This window comes from Nothoprocta perdicaria, unplaced genomic scaffold, assembly GCF_003342845.1.
Source record: "Nothoprocta perdicaria isolate Ctin4 unplaced genomic scaffold, notPer1 scaffold_407, whole genome shotgun sequence".
Taxonomy (NCBI): Eukaryota; Metazoa; Chordata; class Aves; order Tinamiformes; family Tinamidae; genus Nothoprocta; species Nothoprocta perdicaria.
This window is the reverse complement of record NW_020455652.1, coordinates 326697-349799: the sequence shown is the minus strand read 5'-3', so window position 1 is coordinate 349799 and position 23103 is coordinate 326697. Positions and strand designations below refer to the sequence as shown.

The window sequence follows — 23103 nt, the reverse complement described above, 5'->3', positions numbered from 1 at the left end:
AATTTTCATCACATTTTTTGTTAAACTCTTAAAACTCTTTAAAACTCTTTATACTAATAAAAACTCTTTATACTAATAAATCTCTTCATACTAATAAATATTTATTTCTAAACAACCTTGACAGCATGCCTTTGAAGAGTGCATCATGACATTCCAGCTATGGGGGTTTAATTCTTCCTCTGTCCCTTCACAAGAATTTTCTCTTTGACATTTGTATTACAGATCCAGACACTTGTTTCATTCCCAGCAATGGTTCTCTTAAAAGGAAAACTGATAATTTTGAATCATAATTCTGGCAAACAGAGACCTTTACCTCCAGTTTAAACATTTATTTGTGATACAAAAGTCAAAATTTTCACAAATAGTTATTCAGAACAACAACAGAAAACTCTAAATGATTTATACACAAACAATTACATACAGCATTTATAATATGCAGTACAAAATGTACAGTGTTTGGATGAGCTAGAAATTGCGTAAGATGCCAAGATTTAAACAACTGTTAATTATTCATAGTAGTTGCATTTCATACAGACAGTTGTAGATATTGCCTCAAAACAGAGAAGATTCAGTTCTGAAGAGCAGTGTTTGTGTCACCTTCAGTCCCCACTTCCCTGATTYGGGCTTGGAGGAGGACCTGGCCCTCTTCTGTGATCACAGAACAGTTCTGAACTCATCAAAAATGAAACTAGGCACGTGTGCTTCGACAACCTAGAGAAAACAGAAAGTCACAATCACATAGTTTATGCAGTGTTCATTTGTAGGCTGCATTCATCCATCAACACAACACCTGCCACCTCTCAAGACACCTCACTGCTRWCAGGAATCCYAGAATGGTTGAGGTTGGAAGGGACCTCTAGGGATCATCCAGTCCAACCCCCTGCTCCAGCAGGGACACCCAGAGCACGRGGYACAGGGYGGCATCCAGRTGGGTTTGGAAGATCCCCAGAGWAGGAGACTCCACAGCCTCCMTGGGCARCCTGTTCCAGGGCTCTGTCACCCTCACAGGAAAGAAGTTCTTCCTCATATGGAGATGGAACTGCCTGYGTTTCAACTTCCCCCATTGTCTCTTGTCCTGTCACTGGCCACTACYRAGAAGAGCTTGGCCCCTTCCTCCCTWCATGCTCCCCTCAGGTACTTATACATATTGWTCAGATCTCCTCTCAGTCTTCTCTAGGCTGAACAGGCCCAATTCACTCAGTCTCTCATTATATGAGAGATGCTCTARTCCCTTAATCATCTTTGTYAYTYTTTGCTGGACCCTCTCTAGAAGCTCCACGTCCCTCTTGTCCAGGGGAGCCCAGAACTGCCCCAATACTCCAGGAGCGGCCTCACCAGAGCTGAGGAGAGGGGCAGGATCTCCTCCCTTGACCTGCTGGCAACACTCCTCCTGATGCAGGCCAGGATCCCATTGGCCTTCTTGGCCACGAGGGCACACTGCTCACTCATGGTTAACTTGGTGTCAACCAGGACTCCCAGGTCCTTTTCCGTGGAGCTGCTTTCCAGCAGGTCAACCCCTAATCTGTACTGGTGCCCCAGGAATAGCCAGGGGTTATTCCTCCYCAGGTGYAGGACCCTGCACTTGTCCTTTTGAACCTCATGAGGTTCTTCTCTGCCCAAYTCTCCAGCCTGTCCAGGTCCCTCTGGATGGCAGCACAGCCYTCYRGAGTGTCGGCCACTCCACCCAGCTTGGTGTCATCTGCAAACTTGCTCAGGGTGCACTCACTGCCCTTGCCCAAGTCRTTGATCAATAGGTTGAACAACACTGGGCCCAGTACTGACCCCAGGGGGTCATTATTCAATTCTGCCATTATTTGTATTATTTAATTCTGTAGTAACTCAGAACTATTATTTTAGCTCATTCCCACCACAAAGCTTCTCACAAGGGACTTCTCTGAAGATGAAATGGGAACAGGCTGTTGCTTCATATCCATATGAAGCTGAAGTACYAGCAAAATTTATTTTCTGTAAGGATAATATGGCTGATATGCCAATATCTGCACGACGTATGTGAGTAACACACACTTTGCAGCTTGTGCAGGCAGGGGAATTCAGTAGGGTCTATTCAGAACAGGTGGCATTCTTCATCTCTCTCCTGGCAGCAGTATTTTACAGAACACCTGAGATGGGCGAATGCAGGTTTTTGGACATGGCTGAACCCGCCCATGGTTTGGACATTCATTTACAGATGATGCCAYGTCCCACAACAGACACATACTATAACTACTATATTCTATGGAATATAGTAATACACTGTGCAGACACATACTGTAACTACTGTATTCTACGTAACTACACCATAAGCTTAGGACCTCTGAAAAGGCTCCAGAGAGAAAAGAAAGTATTTTCAAGCCCAAAATAGCATCTATTATCAAGACGACCTGATTTCAGTCTCCTTTAGTGTTTAACCATGTAGGAAAATAAGATAAAAAAAAMCAAGCTTCCACATTGAGTAGTGGTTGGATTATCTAAAAAATAATAAACCAGACAAGCACAAGCTAGTATATACAAGTATTTTATCAGTAGCTTCAATATCAGCTAACATCAAGTAAGGAMGTATCCCAATTATTCTTAATTCTTTCTCAGACACTGTCACTGGATTTATGGATAAGCAAGTTCAGTGGGACTAGCACTGTGGGCTACACACAGAAACATGGAATTATTTCTTACCTTTCTTGGTAACTTTGTATAGCGAATATAGTCTTCCAGGAACATGAGGGCAGCCACCACATCAGCAGGCATCTCTGGTATCTTTTGACTAAATAAAATAAAATGGATAAAACTGTATGAAAATGCCTGAATTCCAGTTATACTTCAGTTAGGTACCATGTGATCCCATTACAAGAAGAAAAATATTTTTATCTTAGTCATTATGTCAAACATACTTTACTAGAACAACATGTTCAAGAAGGCAGTGATGGTTATCCTGAAACCCTGCCCAGAGGGAAAGGAACACGGGTACCTTGTGCACTGCTCCATYGCTGAGCGAATGAACTGGCCGATCAGAGCCAGAAACTGCTCTGTGTATCTGGAGTGAAACTGCTTCAAGAGGGTGAGGAGACCAAGGACCAAAGGAAGCCAGTCAATCTGATCAGCTGGCCGTTTGCACACCACGCCTGCACAGACAGAAAACAAAACCTACACATGTTGATCACAAAGAATATATCCTTTATCCTGGAGAAAAACGTAGCAGCTGCATTTCTGCCACTGTAAATATCACCAAGCTATCCAATGAGATGAGCTAAGATGAAATTATAAAGTCAAAAGTTGAGATTCTGTTTCCTATTCCACTGGAGGAGTCAGAAACTGAGAATCTTCTAGATAGTTGGTTTTAAATAGGTTTTCATAAGGTTTACAATGAGAGAACAATAAGCAACAACAACTTATACCATACCTAAGTTTTTGTTGTACTGAAGCTTGGGAAACTGGGAAATCAGAAACAGGAAGTTGACAGTGGGAAAATACGGGAGCCGTTTTGTTGTTATGTAGATCTGAGGAAGATAAAGAAGAGGAATACAGTTTTTCCACATATTAACTTCCCCCCATCCCCTCACTTAGTAATCTGTAAAAAAGCCAACAGATCAAGCAATAAGGTTAAGCCTAACCTTATTCAGTGGATTGTGAATGCCAGCTGCTTCCAAATAAGCCGTGATCTCATACAGAAGAGTGTTGTCTTCTTTAGGGTAAGGCAGTGATGGATTCTGATAATGTGCTTCAATGTCAGCTAGTATTGCTCTAAAGGAATACAAAYTAAGTGCTCATTTACCCTGTCCACAAATGAACCTGACACAATGCTGCACGTCATACTAATGTAAGAGTTTCACACACACACAATCTGTAGCTTTTTACAATCAAGAGGAAACCAACTTCTGGATTTTTTCTTTTATAAAGACCAGACCTTACTCGTTTCAAAATGAGCACCAAACAGGGTCACTGTTCTTATCTCTGACCCAGGCATGCTCTCAATTCCAGGAATAACCGAATGCAACTAGAAAGCTGCACTGCCCCCTAACATGTTCATTCAAATTACTAGCTAGTCAACTTATTTAACCCCAGGTTTTACTGGGCTCAGATTCTAGTAAGAATAATGTCAGACTCCACATTTTGCCCTAATTTAGATTTTAAAGACTGCTTAGCTGATAACAACAGTTAACATGGCATTGATGAGAGGTTGCTCTTTTTGCTTCTTACTTATTGAGATTTTCCAAAGCAGCAGCCAAGTGTTTGGAGTCAAACCTGCAGGAATAGTTCAATTCATTGGTAATCTGCCGTCTCAACAGCTGCATCTGACCAACCTGGTGAAACAAACCAGCAAAACAAGGGTGTTGCACTGGAGACAACAGGAGAACAGGAAAGTCAAACTCAGGAAAACTATTATAAATAACTACCATGTACAGTAATATAGATTATCTTAAATCCTCACTGCCTCTTAGAGCAGTTGTAGGGCTGCCTAACGTAAGTTGGCAACTTAGGTTGTCAACTGGACAACTCCTGTCAACTCCAGGACAACAACTGTCAACTCCTAAGTCATCTGGCGGTTGGCTCTGCTCTCTCATTTAGTTAGAGTGCTTTGATTTGGATTCAATTAGAACTGAGTGACCTGTGCAAGCAAAGGAGAGGGGCAGTCAAAGGAGAGGCCCAGGTTTCACTCACAGTCAAATCCAAGCATCGTGAAAAGGACACTAAAGTAGTAACAGGTATAAAATCCCAGAGCAAACAGTTTGTTGCAGCTCATTAAGTACTTCAGAAATAAAGATTTTTAGACACCTACAAAGATCAGTCACTGAACTACAACAAGCCTTTCCCACTGAGATAGGAACGCTTCGTTATTTTACTCAAAAAAAAATCACCAAAATAGTTTATATCTAGAAAGTTTTGGTGCACAGGGAACAATAAAGCCCACTCTTGTTCAAGGTACCAAAAAGTCAATTATTACACAACTGGCAAAGATTCTCATTTCAAATTCTTCAGAAAAATACTAGTATAATTTGGAAACACTAACTCAAAAGGAAAGAGTCACTTAAAAGATACAACCTATGTCAGAGAAGCTGTGCTTTCACAGTCAGGTCTTTAAGGGACTGTGCAGTCCCTGTGCAGTTTTATCTCTTAAAAATTTAATCCTTTAAGGGATTAAAAAAAACCCTCAAACAAAAACTGCCTTACGATTTTCTAAAATTACAAGAGGTAAAGAAGTGTTTAAAAGCACTTTTAAAATATTTAAAAGGAAAAGAACCATCTGCAGCTTGGCACGGACTAAAGCTTCAGTAGATATGAAACTGCTATTTGTATGGATTTTCACTACCTATACATTTGGGTAAATGATTGGTACATATACACATTCATAAATCGTGATGTTGTAGGCTGGGGAGGGAGATGGGGAGGAACAGGGAGAAGGAAGGGGACAGGAACTCTTTGGAAAATGCAGCTTTTTGCTTGTCTGTTTTTCACCTGTATGTAAAAATCCTCCTGTCCTCTTCCCTCCCTCCAGACCTTAGGGTGGGCAGTGGCAGGAAGCAGCAAYGACAGGAGATCCCAGAGAGGTTTAGTGCACTCAACTTCCCCCTTCCTTTTCTAATCTTGCCCTCTTCAATAATACACAGCCCTCCACAGCATTTTGAAAAATGTTAGTTATGAAAAACCATTTGACATTTAGGTGGTTASAAAGGTTGGGGAGGATGAACAGACRTGTTCATGGGACAGGTTGGTCAAACATTTGATTTYTTAGACTGACTTRTGTGTGATCAAGGCAAATTCAGCACATGCTGAGCACTAGTTCAGCCTACAMAGAAAGCCCAAGCAATAAAGCTTTACCTCAGTTTAGGAAAGCTATAGGATTTAACTTATTGGCCCTACTGCTAAGCACTTCGTGCATTTTAATCTGGATTAAGGGCCATCTACACAAAGAAAGTCTGGGAGCTCTCACATATCCAGCCATGCTTGATTTTTAATGTTACAGAATTCCACATCAAAAGAACAGATAACTGTAAAATTCACAGATAAAGATCCTGGAGGGGACTCTGTGCATCGCTGAGTCATATCAACATACCTTCATTATGGAGTCTAAATAGGCTGTCCACACCTTCTGAGTTTTTGCAATTGCTGTAGAATAAACTTTGTTTGAATTTGCTGCAAAAAGAAGGACAAGAAGTTTAGAAAAAAGGAAAGTAAAAAGAAAAAAAGTGAGAAATAAACAAATGTAAGTGCACTAAGATGACAGATGCATCTTAAACAGAAGGCACTTACCTATAATTCCTTTGAGAGGACTGACAGCATTCATAAGGGCTTTTAAGGTATCCTGTACTGTCCTGTCTCGTAATATATTTTTCTGAAACATGCTGAGGAAATTCTAAATAAAAGAAAGAAATAATAAATTCTCACACATGGCTATAAKGCCATCAAGATTAATCAAAGCATGTATGTGTTCAATGGCTTTTTGTTGTTGTTGTAAGAGAAGGAATATTTCCATAGTTGCAGAGCTGTTAAACTTTCTGTTTTTCCGCAGTATGAGACCTGCAGATCCACCTCCTCATCAATACATTAAACCCCTGTAGCCAACTGTTTCTTCAATTATTTAAAGAAAAAAACAGTAAATAATCTTAAGTAATCTTTAAGTAATCTTAATCAATACYAACATTATTGCTTTTTATATTTCTAACTGGAATAGGATGTATTCAGACTGCTTTATATTTAAGAAAATCAAGAAGTTGTTGTAAGTAGAGGTGTTACGTATCATTGCAGACAATCYCCTTGCCCAAGCAAAACAAGAAAAATATCAAGTCTTTGGACATATCTAGATAGGAGGTCAGTAAACAACTTCCAGAAAACATACAGTTGAGATGATTAAGGGACTGGAGCACTTATGCTATGAGGAAAGACTAAGTGAGCTGGGCCTGTTTAGCCTGGAGAAGAGTGAGAGGGGATCTGATCAACATGTACAAATACCTGAAGGGAGAAGGTCAAGAGGAGGGGGCCAAACTGTTCTCGGTGGTGGCCAGTGACAGGACAAGGGGCAGTGGGTGGAAGTTGAAACACAGGCAGTTCCATCTCCATGTGAGGAGGAGGAACTTCTTTCCTGTGAGGGTGACAGAGCCCTGGAACAGGCTGCCCAGAGCAGTTGTGGAGTCTCCTTCTCTGGGGATCTTCCAAACCCGCCTGGATGCCGCCCTGTGCCCCGTGCTCTGGGTGTCCCTGCTGGAGCAGGGGGCTGGACTAGATGATCCCTAGAGGTCCCTTCCAACCTCAGCCATTCTGCATGAAAGGCATTCTTTATGAACTGTATTTAATGTTAATATGTAACTTATGGTGGTTAGCACCATTTATACCAGATTAACAACTTTAGTTATATCTGTAGCTGGTATTTTACTTCTGATCTCAAATTCATTTTTTTCTAAAGCCTTGGCTTTATAAGATTATTATTAAAAAGCCTACCAACCACAACACAATACTTAGCTCCACCTGCCAGTTCAAAAGTTAACAGAACTTAAATTCCACTGGAACAAGTTACTAAGCAATAAAAGTGAAGAAAAGGAAGCCCAGAGATTACCTGCAGCTCCTTCACAATCATGAAACAGAGCAGCCTGTCTAGACCATTGAGACCAAAGGTACCTAAAGTATCTTGGATCTCTGAGAAGAGACGACTACTGGTGACCTCCTGATGAGTTTTGGTATCATACCAGGTGTTCATTTGGTCAATGTAACATGTAAATCTAAAGAAAAGATAAACAGATTTATTTATTTTAGAATGGGCTGCAGACTGTTTCTGTGATTATCAAAGAAATGAGTTAATTTACTCTGAAAGACAACAGAAAGACTCTGTAAAGACACTCCATTTTCTGCAAGGCTTCTATCCCTCTCCCCTGGTTCATCTCTCACTCTGTCTGTGTTATGCATTGCTTTGCTTCCTAAACTAAAATTGCAAATTTCCAAACTAATACTTAAAATGCACAGGATTGTTTAAGTAAGTTTTATTTAAAGAAGGTAGCCTTTATATAACAGCCAAGGAAAAACTATTTGTCTATAATCACTATATTTGCTTATTATACAGTGGAATTTGACCTATACAATGCATGGAGCTATAACACAGCTTGTGGCATATAGTACTTACTTTGGATCTGTGATCCTCAGGATTTCTCTACAAAGACGACCAATAAATGTCACAGATTCATCCACAGGTGTGAATTTTGGTATAGGAATGTGAGTAGACTGGTATATGCTTTGCCAGTCTTGAATCTGAAAAGTAAAACAGTAATTTGTAATGTTATGATTAGATGTATTTTTAATTTGTCTTAGAAATTCAATTTCTTTTCTTTGAAAGTAGTAAGTGCTATAGAACAATGCAGTGAATTGTATGCAGCAAAACACTATAAAAATAGAATAAAATATAAAGAATTAATTTTAAGATAGAGGACAAGCAGAATTTAAAGACAGCAATCTAAACTGCTGGTGAGAATTCCATTTGCTCCTTTCTGCAAGAATATATCTGCCATTTTTTAGCTAAATTAGAGATGTATTCTCTCCTTCACTTGTCAGCTGCAATATGCTGCCCAAAAAGAGCAGATTACTATGGCAGTCTTCATAAGTCTGCATTTTGATAACTGGCCACAGACAAAGGAGAACTGCTATGATTCAGTAAGTATTCTCTGTTTTCTTCAGGAAGGAAAATAATATTGCCTGTTTATGCAAAATATTAAAATACTCTGTGGCACTTTCCTTTGCTTGTATGCAACTAATACAGAGGAGATGCTGAAATCATTCCCCAGAAGGTGGACCACCTTCTGGGGCATGATTTCCCCAGAACATGATGGATGTTCTTTTGCAGTCAAGCATATTTTAGTTCAAATCACATGTATTTGGTTGATGCATGATGTTCTATCAGTCACTTTGCAACCAAACACAAACAGCCAAATATTGAGACATTTATTAACATATTCAACCATTCCTGTTGTAACTAGCACCTTTGTTCTGAGGAAGTTATTGCACTCCTGTTCAACATTGTAGTTAATAATGCGAGAAACTTCTTCTTGCCAAATTTTTAAACCATATATGTTGACATAATCCTGGATATATTCAAATGATCGGTGGAATCCATCCATTGTAGCTGCCATTTCTTTCAATTTGGGCATCAGTTCGCTTGGCTAAAGGGAAAAAAAGGAAAAGGAAAGGATGAAAATTGAACCCTGAATAGGCAGAATCCAAAGAAAATACATGAGGCTTCTAAATGTCTTTCCAAGATTTTACAATGCTGCAGACAGAACTGCAAAGGTTCTGTTTCGTATTTCAAGATTTTTTTTCCTCCTGATTTTTATTTTAGGCTTCTGTAGTACTACTGGTTGATCTGGGGAAGAGACTCAAGAAGCTGGACAGCAACAAAACAACAGTCATACACTTTAATCTATCTTTTCCATTCTATGTTTTTCATGTGCCTTGGATACATAATCTTTTGCCATCAGTCATCACAAAGATAGCACCATGAATTCAGAATTCACGTGGCAATTGGGAATAGAACAGAAATAGGTTTTTGGATTCCATTGCCCCTTGACAGTTTATGAACTCATTTTACCATGAAACAAGGCATTCCAAATAATCTCTAAGAAGTTCAAAAATATATTTTATCTGCAAAAATGAAACATGCACAAAAAAGTAAAAATTATTTTCTAACACATTATAATGAAAGAGATTGCAACAAAACTGAGACACTCAAAAAATAATAGAAAAAGTAGGTGCAACTCACCTTGGCTCTAGGATTAAAGATAAGTCCCCTGTGAAGAGCTAGAGCAACTCGTTTTACTAGCTCCTTCCTTATTCCATCCTCTAGCAACTGTTTTGGATCCACCTAAGAAACATTTTTTCTGAAAGTCAGAAAGCTATCAAAAATATAGAAACATTTCACTTGTACCAAGAAGAAATTCAACATGTAACAGTAAAGCAGTGCCATGACATGCACTTCTGTACCAGTAGTTGGCCAAAAGAAGTGTTTAAATACTTCTGATACACAACAGAGTTATTCTTTTAAGTTAGATGGCAAAGRTTTGAATTGTACTTCCCATTTTCGAAGTTTGTGAATGGTCTATTGAGTAGGTACTACAATCATACACTGCTTAGTGCACATTGGTTTTGTTTGTTTGCTCAAAAGTGAGCAAACACTGTGTTTCCTGAGCTTCCTTTTGAGACTCTGAAAGAGGCATCTTAATGTAGGGAAAGCAGCCTTTGCCTACGGAAGAAACAGCAGTCCAGGAAACCTTGCAAACATTTTCCCAATTTCCAAAATGCGTCAATGAAAACTGATAAACCTATGTAAAATGAGAACTGTGTGTTCTTGGCATCCAAATAAAAAATATATTATTTAAGGATGCTAAGTTTGGCATCCCAGTTTGAAAATTTGGAGGCCAATTTATTTCTAATTGTCTTTTTAATCTTCCCTCAAGGTCCTGCCTAATGTTGGAAATACCCATCCTAGAGTGCCAATTGCTACCAAGTGATTTTTCCCTAATGAAAAATAGGGAACATTACCTTGATGATACCAACTAAAGTAGTTTTCATCATGAGGATACCTTCAGTGAAGATTGAAATCGCGTGGGTTAGCTTGGCCACCTGTAATAGGAACAGAGGATACAAGTGATTGAAGTGATTCCTTAATACACAGATAATCACCCTAAAAACATAATAAATATTTTAACAGAGCTAGCTTCCTACTTTAGAATTAAGTAATTCACAGATAGAGCTTCAGTTTCTCATCTAATTCAAGTACTACTTGAAGTACTTGATATATACATATGTACATGTAATATATATATACACATGTGTATATATAATATATACAGTGTATATATATACACATGTATATATACATGTATATACATGTACATATGTATATACATATAGATACACAGGTTATGGGAGGAAAGACTCTGTTTTGTGTTTTATGAGTAGATATAAATGGCAATTAGTCCCTGTGCAGCCCAGGGGCCCAGCTTTACACAGCTGCTTCACAACAAAACTTGCTGCCAGCAATGGATCTGCTTGCCTGTTTCCATGGATTTAACACAGCAACATTCACTTAGTTTTAAATTATAAGGTGAGCATCCGTATGCTCAGAGTACAGCCAAACTAGCCAATCTTTTGCCTTTATGATATTCAGAAGATAGAGACAGTGCAGTTCAAACTTAAAATTTTACAGAAAATGTAAGTGAAAAGCCTTTGTGTGAGTACCTCTCTTCTCCCAAAAATACAGAACAAAAAAAAGCTTAATGAGAATCCACAACTCGATAACATAAATCTCAATAAATATCTCTGGCAAAAACCACTGAAAAAAGGCTGACCTGTAATAACTACCTGGAGATCTAAAGCATATATTCTTTGAATATATATCCGTCTTACTCATACTTTTGCTCACCAACTTCTAATAAAAAGAAGGTCAAATAATTTCAATGTTTTTTCATATTTCCAGATTGACAGCAACACAGAAATCCAAACAGCAATAGCAGCTTTTTGAGCTGATCAGATCAGCACTTCTCCAGCCCATGTTCACTTTTGACGGTCTGCAAGAGTTGTTGACTCATTTAGCCTGGGACCTTCTTCTTCTACTGGAACAAGCATTCCCAATGTGACGGCTTCTTTCCAGACTTCATTTTTTTCCACTCCTACTTAAACTAATTGAAAACATTTACCCTCATTTACAAATATACTTATGTTTTCTATTATACTTTTATTCCCTTTCCCCCCTGCACTACCAGTCAATTCTAACTGAAGTCAACAAACCCAGTTTTGTTGTTGATGTTCAAATTCTATGGAGCTGTATCTACTTAAACTTGGCTGATGTTGGCCATCTATAAGGTTTACTTTTTCAGAATTCCCTATTTCAACTGCACCTCATATCGTGGTCCAAGCTGAGCATAATCTCGTAGCTTGTCCTTATCAAGGCGAGTGGGCACTTCAATAATATCATGAGTCTGAAGCTTTATAATTTTGAGGAGAGAGGTAAACATGCTTTCTGGAATGATCTGCAGGACCTTGGCAGAAAAGAGATGAGACAAACAGTCAGTACATTCTTAGGTGAAAAAGAACCTTAAATTGAGGATAAGCAATTAAAGAACAACCTAAGTATGCCTCTTCAAATGCCTACCTTTCTTACATAGGAAACTAACTCGCCAGAATAGTACTGTGAGACGCTGAGAAGATCAGGGCTGTTGGCTTGATTGATACGGAGAAGTGGCAAATCAAGAGCAGAAGCAAGCTGGAAATAAAGTTAATAGTTTAAATTCACAGGTCTGTTATTCTAATAACTCTTATATGCCTGAACTCTCTTGTTCAGACCTCCAACTGCAATTCCTCCTAAAGGGAGGGTTTTTCCTAAAGGGAAATATTACAACAGCAGGTTGCTGACTGGGTAGATAAACAAACAGACAAAGTCTTTTTTTGTCAAAACGTCCCAAATTCAACCTGTAACACTACATTTTTCTTGGTCATAGTCTCTGAATTTATGAGCAGCATGAAAGACTTTTGTTGTAATTTCTGCTTTCAGGTTCCCCCATACGATATTTTCAATTATATTTCTAGAGAAAAAACGCATCTTCCCAMGTTATGACAGATGAAGTGCATATACAGCATTATTCTTGGAACTCCCACAGCCATCTGTGACATGGAAAATCCCATCTAAGCATCCATATCTCCAGCAAGTAACTATAATGGATAGAAGTTGGATGATGAGACTAACTCGACTAAAAGCAATGATACGACTGGTTGCATAAAGTAACATGCATAACTCAATTTTATTTTCTTTAAAACTATTTTATGAATTTGTTACACCTCTAAAGAAATGAAGATACAGAAAAACATCAGTGAGAAGATCTGAATCATACACAACTTTACAGACTTGAAGTCTATTTAACAATAGCCATAGTTGACTTGCAGTGTTAAAGTACATTGAATTTTGTTTTCATACTTACCTTCAGAAAGGTGGCTCTGAGTTTAGTTACCATAGATGGGTTGACTCTTATGCTTTCCTGCATTATAGAGGTAAAGCTGGAGAAGGAAATAAGACAGAAGTCAGCGTCTTTGCCAGAACTCTGATTTTCAGATACTAAAATGTCATTAGCACCAGAAATAACYCAAAAATGGCATAGAAGATGAGTGAAACTACACTAAGGAAGAATTTGGTCTGAAGAGATACAGGTCATGGAAAATCATAAGATAAAGGGGAAGCTGGCTGAAAGGAGAGTATATCATGCACAGTAACACCCACGTTAATGAAGTGGCAGCTTAGCAAATCCCACCCTGCACAGGAGTTTTAGTTCATTTTAGAGAATCTACAGGATCTCCAACATTTTACAGAACTTAAAATTAGGATCAGGCAGACAGTAAAATGTTAACAGTATCACACAGTCTGTAACTAACMATATGCCAAACATGGCTGTTAATTCTTATTCAAACTGTTAAGAGTTGAATAAACTCAGCAGCTCACAAAATAAGACTTTACGACCATTTCCAAACAGGAGAATTTCTAGCATTAATAATATTTATGCATTTTATTTCCTGAACTCAGAGGAAAAACCTCCTGGTAATATATACCTGTCGATTAATTGCCAAGCATAAGACAAATCACCAACTATCTGCATGGTGATCAAGACTTCTTCTTTAATGTTGATAGTTCGGATCATCTGATGAAGAAATTTGCGCGTGTCGGCCAAAAACTGACAAACTTGCAGGTTAGATTCCAGCTGGTGAAATTCCTGGACCTAGATTTACCAGAATAAATAGTGGGGAAAAAAAAAAAAGGTCCTTTTTGTCTGTTTTGTCTGCTCTTTGAAGAAGAGCAGAAGATAATCAGAAAGATGACATATGTATTTTTTTTTAATATAGTAAGGCACTGAAATATCCTGGCCTGTTTTAGAGATGCATTAAATAAGAAATTCACAAAATTACTGCAGAAGGAAAACCATACTGAGTTTTTATACCTTGGAAATTCGGGAAAAAACAAAACAAATGAGTATTTTTTACTTTTCTTGCCAAATTACAAATAAATTCTGGTTTCAAATGAATTCTCATTTCAGAATTTCTAGTAAAATGATGAAMAATGTTGCATAATTATGTTTAATACTGAATTTATTGCTTCCAAGAAATCCTAATAATTTAAAACTGCAAGTGACAGTCTTTTCATGCTATACTCTTARTTTTACAATGAAAAGATCTATAAGCAAGTCTTGGTGGCTTTATATACAACATTACAAAACTGGTCTGAATTTCTAATTTGTTTAGATTTGAACATCTTTGCTATTTATCTCTTTGCAGTCAGTATGTTCTATTTATCTCAACATTTCTTTGCCTTACCTCTTCCAGAGCCTGTATTAGCTGCACAGTTTTCCTCCCTGCTGCAGTGGAATCATCATAGTTCAGGGACATTATTTGCTTGGAGATTTCTCTGAACCAAGCCTGAAGATTTTCTATTTAAGAWAGATTTAATCAAATCCTTGCATACATAATAAGCAGCAAAAACATGAGGAAATTGTTGGTTAATAACAGCCAAAAATACTAATTGCTAAACATATATCAGATCATTTAAGGGGTCTTCAGCTTGTTTTTACATTTCAGCAAGTGGCATACACTTAAGCAAGAGTAACACACACCACCAAGAAAGCCCTTCTGAATTACCAAAGGCAACATGCAGCATGAAACCTATAAAAATAACAATAATACCCTTTAAAACATAACATTGTAAATTCATCGATCACAAATTTAATTGCCTTAGCAGTTTCAATTTTTATATTTTAGTTAAGTTTGCCTGTGAACTCTACATCAAACATGGAAAAGAGAACTGGCATTTCATAGCCTTACCTGGCACTTCTAAATTATGAGATAAGAAACACATTTAAAAAAATATATATAAAAAAAAATGTAGACAATTAAACATTAGGTACCTAAATATGTGTGCTTAGCTTACAAAATCTAACAAAAGAGCATGCATTACATCTATGCCATTTTCATMATTTTATCTATTTAATGTAAATATTTATATAATTTATGTTCATATTAATATTATTTTATCTATTCTTTTCATTATCAGCTTAGAAAAAATGCATAGAATTGGTTTACTTCAAAGGGGTTTAATTATTATTACCATTTTTCTCCACTCTGGTAAGAGGCTTAACTCCTGAGAAGACATCAGCAAGCTCAGTCATCCTTTCAGACCCTTCTTTTTTATAGTTTTCCCATTTTGTTTGTTTTTCTGACAGCATCTGCTTGAACATCTTTTGGAAAAAAAATTATGGTTCAGACTGGCAAGACAACATACTACAAAATATAAATGAAATAAAATACTCACCAGATTGAACTTATATGGAGCACTAAATACTTGGGAGATTTTGCCAGAATTTTAAGTACAAAATTGACAACATTGAAAAATATAGCTAGTGGGATGGACATGTCCTGACATAAATAACAGAATTTTATAATACAGTACAAGATATATAGCACTGATTTTTAGCCAGTTACAGAAATATCCAGTGGCATTTCAGCTCAGAGAGCCTAGAAGATGCTCTAACATTAACTTATACTTTGTGTAGTCATCTTAGCTTATGCAAAAGGAAATTCAGCTCAGCACGAGTACTTGTACTTGAAGTCAAACCTGCCCTTACACCTTTTAYCAGATCTGTCACATGGGAGTTTGTTTCATAACTCAGAATCAACAAAACCCAGAATTTCCCAATAAAGAACCCATTCTTTACATTAGTGGAGTGAGCAGTACATGTACTCCTGCTACTCAATTCTTCAGCCCTGCTCTGCAGTTCAGATGAGAACACTGAAGGCAGCAGGGGCACTTTACCTCTTTTAAAATGAATTCAAACTGAGCTGTGTCCAGTAGCAGCTGGAAGAGGATCTTGGGATTGTACCTTGAATCTGTCAGAATTTGATCCTTTATCTGGCGGAGACGTTTGTTATTTGGGTCACAAGCTGCAAGAGGAAGGACAAGATTTACCTGCTGTTACAGAATTTAGCTAAGCTGCTAACATTTATATGAATATTAACAACAGGCATGCATAATGGTTCAGATTGGGATTCTGGGAGACTCTTAGCAAAAGAAAGCCTCGAGAAGTTATGAAATCAGCTCCTGCTGGCTTCAACAGCAGCACAGCCTGGTCTTCTCTCAGCACCTACCACTGAGCTCCTGGACAGCAGGAGCTACTACTGCAACACCCTGGTGCCAAGTCCTACCTGTGTCTGCAGTGTGAAGCATGAGCCAGCGGATGGCTACGTTGCAGTCTCGCAGGCAGTTCAGCAGCTTGGGAATGTTGTCCAGCACCAGCTCTTCCCTTAGACAGCCCTCTTTGAGGAACTGCTGCACTTGAGCGTGCACACGCTCAGTGACTACGGCGTATCTGCTAGCCTGGGATAGGCAGTATTAGCATTAACACAGCCCTTTTCTCAAAAGGAAAACATCATCTACAACATGGGGCTTGCCAAGAACTTAAAGGGCACAGAGTCAAAATGTGCTTTAAAGAAAACAAACAGATATTCAGATATTCTTTGAAACTGGATGCTTCTTCTGGATTAGTGTTCAGACAGCCTAGAAGGCCTGAACTATCTGGCTGAGGGTTGCACTCCCTGAATGTTCAACTTCTAAAGCTGTGGAAGGGCAAACCCCACAGTGAGCTAACACAGCCCAGTACTGCAAAACATGGTGGTGACTCTCAGCAGCTACGCAACCAAGCCAGGAAGAAGCAGGACAAACCTTCCTGGGGAGGCCAGACTTTGAAACCAGGTTTTTTAACACGTATTCATATAAATAATATAAACAATAATCATATGCAAGGAAAAAGAGACTTCTATATTAATGACAACACAGAATATACTCCAAATAGTCTGAATCTGGCTGAAAACATTAAACTCCAGCTTACATACCTGCTCTTTCACATTTGAAAGATCCAGTGTGTAGTTGAGGGCAGTTTTGGCAGCTTTGTAGGGTTCCCATGCTTCTGCTAAATTTACAGCAATTCCCATGTAAATGCTAATAACCTAAGATTGGAGGCAAAAAGCAAAAAGAAAAAATTTGTGTTTATATTTGTATTATGCCAACCTACTTTTTTATAGTAGATTGTATTCTGATGGTATGAGTGCAGCTGATTTAAACATTTAAGAGGATAATTGGTATTGGCAAAGGATAGTTTTCCATGCTGATCCAGAAGCTTTGACTCAGTCTGCTTCACTCCAGACAAAGTATCATGCCCCCAGAGAAGAATCTATTCTACTTTTATAACATTCCAGCAAGCTTTGCAGAAAACAAGCTAAATCATTCCAATAATATTAAATCCAGGGTACAGTTTAAAAACAGAATTAACGTTTACCCAATTATCTGGAAAGTATTTATCCACTATCTCTCTCATTTTTGCTTGCTGAGTGTGAAGAATAGAAGGGTCAAAATAGAGTATGACATAGAGCATGGCAGCCTGAGTGGCCAGTGCAGTGCTGCGGTGTTCTGGTAAAGGATATGCAGAAACCTAGAAAGAGGAAAGGAAACAAAGCAAAATATAATGTTAACAAACCCTTAAATATTACAGGGCACATTAAAAAGGACACACATACAGTATTATGTATGCTATACATAATACTGTATATTAATTACACATTAAAAAGAAGAGTGCCTAGATACTAGGAGGCTGCCTGATTTGCCACAGAGGTAAGCTGGGCACGCTTACACATGCGACATGTTCACCAGGTATGTGAATATCAGGCTTAAATTATGTTCACATACCTGTGAATATCAGACATCATATTCACATATAGGTGAATACAGGACATGTAACTGACCTGGTTATAAATGTCGTCCGACCGGAGGCGGCCAATGACCATGCTGATGAATGTCTCACTTATGGGCACCCTGCTGAAGTAGCTCTCAGGGTAGTTGGGAGGCCTCTTAGCCCCAGGCTGGCTGGAGTAGCCGGTGCTCCGAAGCAACTTGCAAATATCATCTAAATTGGAATCAGCAGACGATCGGGCTGCACTGTTTTTTGAAAGGAACAAATACCAAGCTGTGTGATCAGACTACTTCATTCTTTCTTTTCCCTTCTAACCCACCTTTCGTTCCAAGAAAGTAAYGAGATACTAAAGCTGTGGAGGTTTTTTTATACGCTTACTCCAGGACTTTAACTTTCACCTTACTACAGAAGGATGCTGCTAAATGCCCATGCTGGATCCCAAGAAAGCATACAAAGCACAAGCAAGCAGACACAAGAAAACTTTACTTGGAGACAAGAAAGAAACTTTGCATTCAGAAGAGGTACATTTAGCTCTTTCCTACCTCCCCTTTTCCAAACTGCCCTTCCTGCTCTATCYCTGTATCCCAGAGATAAGTAATCTTTTCTCAGTACACACTGGAAAGCCAGCAGCATGGGTACAGAGTGCCACCTTTTTTGTTGCATTATGAGTGAAAAAGTTTGCACTGAAATTCTCAGAGACTCTCCCTACCATGGAAGTCTCGTTATCGAGTGCTAATCGAGCACTCTGAGAAGTCTCATTTGCAATACATTTTCTGTCTAGATGCTCAGGACTTTTCAGAGATTTGAACCAACAACTGGGAACATGTAATACTTTAGTTTCAGAGTTGAAACTTGGAGCATAGGTGAAAGTTCATTTGTCAATGGATTTCAAAGCTGTTATGATAGCATGAGAAATTCAGGGCCTCCCCTTTTACAGCCAGATCCGCAAAAACAACTAATTGAAGGATCTCTACTGACATTCAGACAGCTATGCAGAAATATCAGGGTCTATCTGTATGCATCAATCAGTCCAAAAAATGCCAGTATCTCCATTTATCTTAACTGAAAAACTGATTTAACTGAACATACCAATTGTTACATTCTTTCAGCTTTGAGCTTTCTGCATACCAATCCACATTACCTGTATCTGTAGTAGGAAACCAACATTCTTTCTCTGACCTCTCCTTCAATCTTCTGGTCAATGACCAACAACATGACTCCATATAGATAGAGTGCTTCACACTGTTAAGGAGAAACACAGAAACAAAAAACAAAAAGGAAAAATCAAAAAGAAATCAAATCAAATCTGACAAACTAACACCATGCAATCTACAGTGAAAATAGTGTGAAAATGGCAGGTTATAGTTTTTTGAGCTTTGACCACCTAATAGCAAGCCATTTCAATGAATCTGGTAACTTGAGACTAGATAAAAACAAAATAGATGTCAAAAATATATCTAGAATTAAATTAGTTGGTTCATTTTCTACAATTACAAAACCACTGAGTACTTACTAGAAGCTGTTTTCCATCTTCATTAAGGAGGACAGTTTCTAATGTTTGCTGAATGTAAATGCCTTCATTGAGGTCATCTAAATATCTAGGGATTACATCAAAGAGTTGGTCATCAACAATTTTCCTCTTAAACCATGTGTTCTCATAACTCAGCTGGCCAATTTTCACTCAGACAGACATGTCACAACACTCCTCCAGTGCAAGCAGCACAATGTTTTTGACACAACAAAAAACAGATGCTCCAATATGAAACGAGAGCCTGGAAATCAACCAGCTGGCAAATTCTCCTTTRTTTTTACTAATGCTGTAAGATAATGAAGTATACTCTGTAACTTAGAGCTAATATATCATTTTCTTAGCCTTAACACGGCAGGACACAGAAGAGAATAGAGATTTGGGACGGAAAAGTTTTTCTTGTCTTTAAAATTTAGTGAAACTATCATATTTCGAATTCATCTTCAACATCACCTACTAAAAATACCTTAAATTTATCTTAATGATAATTAACTTAATATATCTTAAGTTTGAAAGTAGAGCTATGAGAAAAATATTTCATCTTGATTAACTTAAATGTTTTCAGCTTATATATAAGGTTGGTATGCAACAGCAAGAGAAAAAAAATAGTGTCCAGTCCAGCAAGTCAGGTTTCACAGGGCGTTAGAATCTAAGACTCTACTGCAAGCATTGGGTTTCCAAGTGAAAAGTTTCTAATCATTAAGATTAAACAGTACTGTAGTCTTTAAGGAACTCTGTACATGGCTAAAAACTGTACCTGTTTAAATCTACAATGTATTTATGAACGCTCTGAAAAGCCAGATAAAATCTCGTCAAAATTTCAATGTTGTTTTCACGGAATTCTTCATCTAAATCCAGTAACTCAGGTTTGGCTTCCAGTTTGCCTTCACAAATCTCAGGCCCCTAAGAAAGAAAATTCATATTTAGAGACAATATTTGATTGTGTCCAAGGCAATCTTCATTAGGACACAGAACATATAAAACCACTAGTGTGTATCTAACAACAGAATTAATAATTATTACTAAAACGAGGCACCTGAAGTTTTTAACCTACATCATGGCTGAACATGGATCCCATAATCATGAATTTTACATTGTCACAACCTATAATGATTATAATATATTTCTGGATACGATAAGTGTAATGATTTTGCTTCCAGTCACCAATGAAAAGAATAGTTAGCACTTTAGGTAAAATCCTGGTGCCAGGATTTTACCATGTATCTTTTTTTCTTTTTCTTTTTTTCTTTTTTTTTTTTGGAAGAGGGAACAACTATCTCCTCTTTCTGGAACTTATTCCTTTACACATTTGATCTGGTTGATTCTCAAACAGAAATCATAGTATTGCGGCCTCCCAAAGAGAGTTTTGTACCTTCTCATACCTTGAAACTCTTTCCAAAATTAAACCTGAGACATCTGACAAATTCTAGACCTACCACAGTGCCAGTCCCCCAAATTGATGCAGAAACCATATCATTAACAGCTATATAGAAAAAAAAAGAGGAAGAGCCAGACTTTCTGAAAGCAGTGGTTCTAACTTTTAACCATTTGCTGCTATCTCCTCACCACCTTTCAGGCCTATCCCCAAAAGTTAGCTGAAAATACGACACTCAAACATCACTTCCCTGACATGTGATCCTTTAAAAGGTTTTGTTAATGTGTACTCCATAAAAAAAAAAAAAAAAAATCACTGAAAATACACAAATAGATTGGTAACAAAAATCTACATCTAAAGACAACCGAGAAATCACCTGTGCTCAGAATTTTCCGTGCCTCAAGTATTGAACATCCAAAATGCCACAAAAAAATCCACAAAAACAAAACTAATCCACATTGCACTAACAGTAATGCCTTCTTTGCTGCACAAGCTAGAGGGAGGAATCAAAATACATAGGCTGTGTAGTTCCTTGCAAATCATGCCGAAGCGATAGAAGGGGGAAAAAAAGGGTACTGCAAGAATCTTAGTTCTGTGAGAAAAATGAAAGCTTTCACAGACACTGCTCTGATTTATTGGTTGATTCAGCACACACGGACACGTGCAGGGAACGAACAACCACTCTACTGTCAAACAGGAAAGCAGAAATCAGTGTTTACGGCTGCAAAGAAAAAGCTACAGATAACCAAAGGAAGACAGGCGTGCTGAGCTCAGGAAAAACAACCAAGCACGCAGGATCCGAGCCTAAGGTGAAAAATMTACAGTTTCTTTAGAAAATCTAGTTTCTTTAGAAAATCAAAATAATCAATAATACCCAAATCTAATACTCGAGTGGCATATAATCACTCTTCATTGAAACGCAAGGCCAGATGACTCATCAGATGTTATTAGAGTTGTAGCGGGGCCTGTTTTCTATGTCTGCATTTAAAASCACCTCACTATCTGCTCTAAAAATGTGGGTAGTGGCTGAACTTCYAGGGAGCTAAGGACATAATCTTCACTGGTGTGTTCCTAAAATAAATCAGACAAGGCCAAGTATGTAAGTGTATATAAATACAAAACAGCCAAAGGGCGGTGTTAGTGCACAAACATAACCCAAAAAGCATCTTGGTTTGGTGAATTTTGGTAAATACTAAGCAAGCAGAGTATTTTAGTCAATTCTGATGAATATTAGCACTGATCCCTCATTTCTCAGGGCATAAACTGAAACATCGGTATGCTCTATCAGTGCAACAAGGGAAGCATCACAACAGATGAAWAGGATTTACCTTAAAATAACTGAAATCAAATATGATGTCCCCATACTTCTGTTGATCAGCCTTGTCCTTTAGCCTGAAAACACCGGGGATAAATTCGGAAAGTCTTAAAAGTTCTGCAATGATGGCATTTCCACAGGAGACGATCCTAAGAATGGCCTGGCCACACAGATTATTTTCAGCTAGAAAATCAACCATTGTGGAGCCAACGGGACCGAGCAGCAACAGCCCTGCAGCCTCTTCTCGGGGCGAGTCCTTAGGTCGTGTGAAGAAGAAAGTCTAGTAAGAAGAGCGGCCGGTCCATTAACAGCACCTGTAAAAACAGAAATATCCGTATTCTGAGTGTTTCATTGTTATACTTTTGATCATTTATTCTGTAGGGATTTAAGCACAGCTAAATCTTACATTTTTTTGAAATCTAAATGCTCCACGTTTTGTTCAAATGGATCAACAAACTGAATTTATATTCACCACGCAGTGTTGGCTCGGTCACCTGCGTGACCAGGCATGGAATAACAGCCTGACTCGTTAAGCCACAACATTTTGGGGTAACTATTAGAGAATGARACAAAACATTGAACCCATGCAGGCTACACAGCAGATATCAGCAAGGAAAGCACAAACTAAGACCTTAGGAGATGTGTTTATAACATTACAGTCATGTAAAAAAAAAAAAAAAAAACAACTAAGAACACTACAAGGAACAAGGGAAACCTGTGTTGGAACAAGGGAAAATCTCACATATTGGGAAAATGGAAACAACACTGCTCCTTCCCTTTATTTACTGCTGAAAAGAGCACTTTCGCACTGTGCTTGCATTTCCCGGCCCCAGCTGAATTTAAGGGCCTTTCTTTTCCCCCCTGAAAGATGTGGAAAGAACAAAGCGGAACACAAAGCGCTTTTTAAGCTCTGGGGCATTTAGGGCAGGTCAGGAGCTGGGTTCAGCCAAGGGGTCCCCCTCCCTGCGGGAGCCGAGCCCTGTCCCCCACCGTGCGCGGCCGGCCCGGGCCGCGGCGCTTACGGGGCTCGCGGCGGCGGCTCCGCGNGAGCGCGGCGCGGCTGCGGAGGGGCCGCTGGCGGCGGCGGCAGCGGCAGGGAAGGAAGGAGGGAAGCGGGAAGGAGGCGGCGCCATCACAT

The 23103-nt window shown here is 38.5% G+C and overlaps 1 protein-coding gene across 1 annotated transcript; it reads right to left on the bottom strand.

Annotated features, from left to right (window-relative positions):
• Positions 1 to 344: 344 nt before the first annotated feature.
• On the bottom strand, positions 345 to 23006 carry WASHC5 (WASH complex subunit 5). Its single transcript, XM_026045645.1, has 29 exons — positions 22988 to 23006; positions 21979 to 22279; positions 20033 to 20178; positions 19261 to 19345; positions 18889 to 18989; positions 17800 to 17992; positions 17337 to 17489; positions 16894 to 17007; positions 16207 to 16378; positions 15818 to 15945; positions 15113 to 15242; positions 14326 to 14438; positions 13567 to 13733; positions 12945 to 13020; positions 12122 to 12232; positions 11868 to 12008; positions 10510 to 10590; positions 9731 to 9832; positions 8955 to 9134; positions 8105 to 8229; positions 7544 to 7706; positions 6244 to 6346; positions 6047 to 6126; positions 4192 to 4295; positions 3606 to 3735; positions 3395 to 3491; positions 2963 to 3116; positions 2671 to 2758; positions 345 to 711 (listed from the first exon to the last, which is right to left on the bottom strand). Exons 2-29 carry the CDS (start codon positions 22162 to 22164, stop codon positions 655 to 657), a joined length of 3480 nt encoding a protein of 1159 aa, XP_025901430.1. The 5' UTR covers positions 22165 to 22279; positions 22988 to 23006; the 3' UTR covers positions 345 to 654.
• Between the last annotated feature and the right edge of the window lie 97 nt (positions 23007 to 23103).